A 3,582-nucleotide genomic window follows, 5' to 3' on the forward strand; every position below is an offset into this window, starting at 1 on the left:
CCTTTCTTTCCTTCTTTCGAGCAGGGGCCTGTGCAGCCATTCACCCCGTCTCCGGTGGAGTATCATTCCTCGGGGCTCATATCCAACTCCCCGGTGCTGTCGGGGAGCTACAGCAGCGGCATCTCTTCGCTCAGCCGATGTAGCACGTCGGAGACGTCCGGCTTCGAAAGCCAAGGCAGCGAACCGTCAGGGACTGTCCCAAGCTACAGCGTTCCTGAGGAGCCTGTGAGAAAAGAAAGTAAAACCCCGCCGCCTTACAGCGTGTACGAGCGGACTTTGAAACGCCCCGTTCCTCTACCTCACAGCCTCTCCATCCCGCCCGCCGCCGACCCGCCGGCGCTGCCGCCCAAACCACAGCTGGTCCGGCCCAACAACCTGGAAAACAGCAGCGGCAGGAGGACTGAGCAGGTGCCCCGGCCCAGGCCTCTGCCCCGCAAAGTCTCTCAGCTATGAGATAGCCGCTTTTATATGCGATTGCCGCCAATCCTTTACCGTTTAAGAAACGACATTTTTTAAAAATGATGAAACGCGTTTAGTTAGGCACTTTAATATTTGGCCCACCTTTTCTTTTGAGCAATTGTGAAAAGCTTATTAATATTACGTTGCACATTTGAAATGAAATTACTAATTTAGGTTGCCAGATACTATAGGAAGCATGAATGAGAGGATTTTTTATTTTTTTTTAATTTCGTGGTGATGAATACTGATAAATGCTTTTATTTGTACTTTATTTTTATTTAAAAAATTAAACCTAAAACCATATAACTCTCATCTGAGTTAGCCGAATGCTTCTTACAAAATACAGAATATACTGACTGGATCTTTACTACTAGAGATAAATGCACGCTTTCTAACAAAGTAGCCTGTAGACTAGGATGTTTCTGCAAGTAGGCTGAAAGTTGTTTCTCTTACCCAATGGAGAGGTTGGTCATTTCAAATGTCTGTGGAAAACCTGAGATGTAACACAAGTTATACTGCAGAGAACTGTTGTAAGAACGTGGTTTGGAATTTTTGAAACACACGCTTGGTTTATGTTGTTTTTAAGATGGAAAAATACCTGCATTTCATTCAGCGTACAGCACCGTTCTGGTGAACCTTGGTAAGGTTTTGTGCCATTCATGTATTACTGTACCTGACACATCCTTTTCTTTTTGAGGTGCAATTTACTTTTATTCTTCCGGTCAATGTTTTTTTGTTGTTGTTGTTTTTTTTTAAAAAAGCTAGCAGTTTGCTAGTGGAGGTTCTCTGCTGTTTTTGAAAGTTCACCCTAAAATACAGTCTGTGTATGAAATAAGTACGAATGAATTGTTCATTTAACTTTTATACAAGAATCAGCACTGGCTAGCACCAAGGCAATACACTAAATGAACACATCTTTAAAAATACAAATTCCTGGATATTGATCAATAAATTTCAAAAGCTAATTGCAAAGGTCATTAATAATTCCGTAAAAACCTAGCAAAAATTCTGAACAGCTCTTCGGATGCATACGTACCAGTGGAGTTGGGTTTTGGATTTGCTTTTGACCTTGAGTTCATCACCGTCATCTTTATTGTAGGAGAATGGTGTTTGGCCTTAGGTTGTATTTTAGCGACTGGCATCTGAAGAGCTCTGGAAAGCTAATGCCAAGCCGTAGGAATGTGGAGGCGGGCGGGGGGGGGAAAAAGCACCTTCTGTATGTAATTTTTGTATCCTCTTTCTTTTACTGACTGTTTAACATATGCTTGGGAACAGATGTGTGAACTGCATTTTAAATCATGCTGTTAAAAATATTCTCCCTCTTTTGTTGGGAAGCTCATGTTGATTTTAGCTGTGTGTTTGATTTGTTGATAGTTTAACTGGAAGAAAGTGACCACTTTTTATATTCTCTCAATTAAACCTTCAGCAGTTACAAGCTGTTGATGGTAGTTATAGAGGTTTTCTATAATAAATGTTCAAGTATTTTTGTACATAATTGGTAAATTTTAATAAGGAGTGTACCATTATGTGAAAAAGAAACAAACAGTTGTGTATGCAGTAAGATTGTTATAATTATGCCAAATACTTTATGTATGGAAAAAAAGAATATTTGTAAATATGTGCTTTTAACAATAATTCTGCCATATTGACTTTACAATTTTGAATGTCAGAAAAAATTAATATATGTTAAAATATTTATGTTTTAGTGAAAGTATTCATAACTTGAACAGGAACATATGAATTTTAGCTTTGTATCTTGCTGATTTCAAAGTCTGAAATTCCTTGAACTAGCTCTTGCTTTCTACTATAACATTTTTGTGTCTGTAACCACATCATAAAAGGTGTAGAAGGCTACGTATTTATGCTGATATAAAGAGGTAATGCCTGAGATTTAAATAAGGTGTCACAAGTAAGATAACAAAGCTGCTTTGATTTTATTTTTTTTCCACCCCTGTGTAGTTTAATAGATTTTGTTGACTAGTGCTTGAGCACAGTATGAATCAGTGTTATTTGCTCCTAAAGCCATTTTTTAATTTCTGGCAGTGAGCAGAGTTGATGACTTTATCATTTGCGTGCATTACTGAAGTCAGCTTTGCAGCAAAAACATTTCATGAAGTTTCTGTTTACCTAGACACTCATGTTGGTTGCTGCATAATGTTAATATGGAATAAAAGGACTTGATTAATCTTTATAGTACAACTTGTTTTCTACAGAATGAGAGATGATAATTCAGTTTGTCATGGAATTAAAGTTCTGACTCCTTGTCTTGCTAAATCCACTTTTCTTTTTGTTAAAAATCTCCTGATAGACCTGGTTTTTCTCCCTATTTGGATCCATAATTGCTTTGTGAGACAATGTCGAGAGTATTGACCTGCTCTTCTGAGCCAGTGAAGAATGTAAAATTTACTAGGAGAGTTCACTGTAAATTAACCTGCATGAGCGCTCTGTTTTTATAACCATGACATCAGGAATACTCTGAACCATAGCAGACGGTGTAAAATTGACAGAGTACTCTAAAACCGAGCTGACACATTTTCTGCTTAGCCAGTTTTGACAAATTGATTCTGTAGATCAGCTTTTCAACCTGATTTCCTATAACAACTGTAGTATGAAATTTTGTTATGTATGTTGCAACACCCAGCGCTTGAAAACCTAATGTAAATAAAGGTCTCGTTTGAATTTTATGTATTACTCATAAATGTAGTTTTATCACTTTCTGGATGATAGTGAGTAATTCAGAAGCTCGTTCAGGAGGACCTATGAGAACAAGTTGCTGTTACTGCTCAATAGCTTGAATGTTAGCCAACGTATGTGTAATAGGTGAGATGATGTTCTATTCAAATACTGCATTTGAGATGCTGGTACCTCTGGGATGCCACAGAAACAACTGCAGACCCGGCTGGCTGGCTTTGAAATGTCGCAATTGAGACCTGTTCTCATGATGGGCTAATTACCATTGTAGTGAGATTGATCTCAATTATCATGATATCCCAAGTCAGCTCACAGCCAATAGCCTGTGTCCTGAAAGAAGCACCAAGCGAAGTTACCCCGGGATAGTAAAGGTTTCAGGGAAGTGCAGATATGGCCCTGTTCACATGGAACAGGGTGTAGCTACGTGTATAT

At 38.6% G+C, this 3,582-nt stretch overlaps 1 protein-coding gene across 4 annotated transcripts in view; it reads left to right on the forward strand.

Annotated features, from left to right (window-relative positions):
* DOCK4 (dedicator of cytokinesis 4) overlaps positions 1–3,143 on the forward strand; it is a 254,830-nt gene extending 251,687 nt beyond the window's left edge. For all 4 annotated transcript variants that reach the window (XM_074607063.1, XM_074607144.1, XM_074606881.1 and 1 more), the window contains one exon: positions 25–3,143. In XM_074607063.1, coding sequence (XP_074463164.1) covers positions 25–453 — 429 coding nt within the window. In that variant the 3' untranslated portion in view covers positions 454–3,143. The remainder of the gene's footprint in view (positions 1–24) is intronic.
* Positions 3,144–3,582: the final 439 nt, after the last annotated feature.

This window comes from Larus michahellis, chromosome 1 (genome assembly GCF_964199755.1).
Source record: "Larus michahellis chromosome 1, bLarMic1.1, whole genome shotgun sequence".
Classification (NCBI taxonomy): Eukaryota; Metazoa; Chordata; class Aves; order Charadriiformes; family Laridae; genus Larus; species Larus michahellis.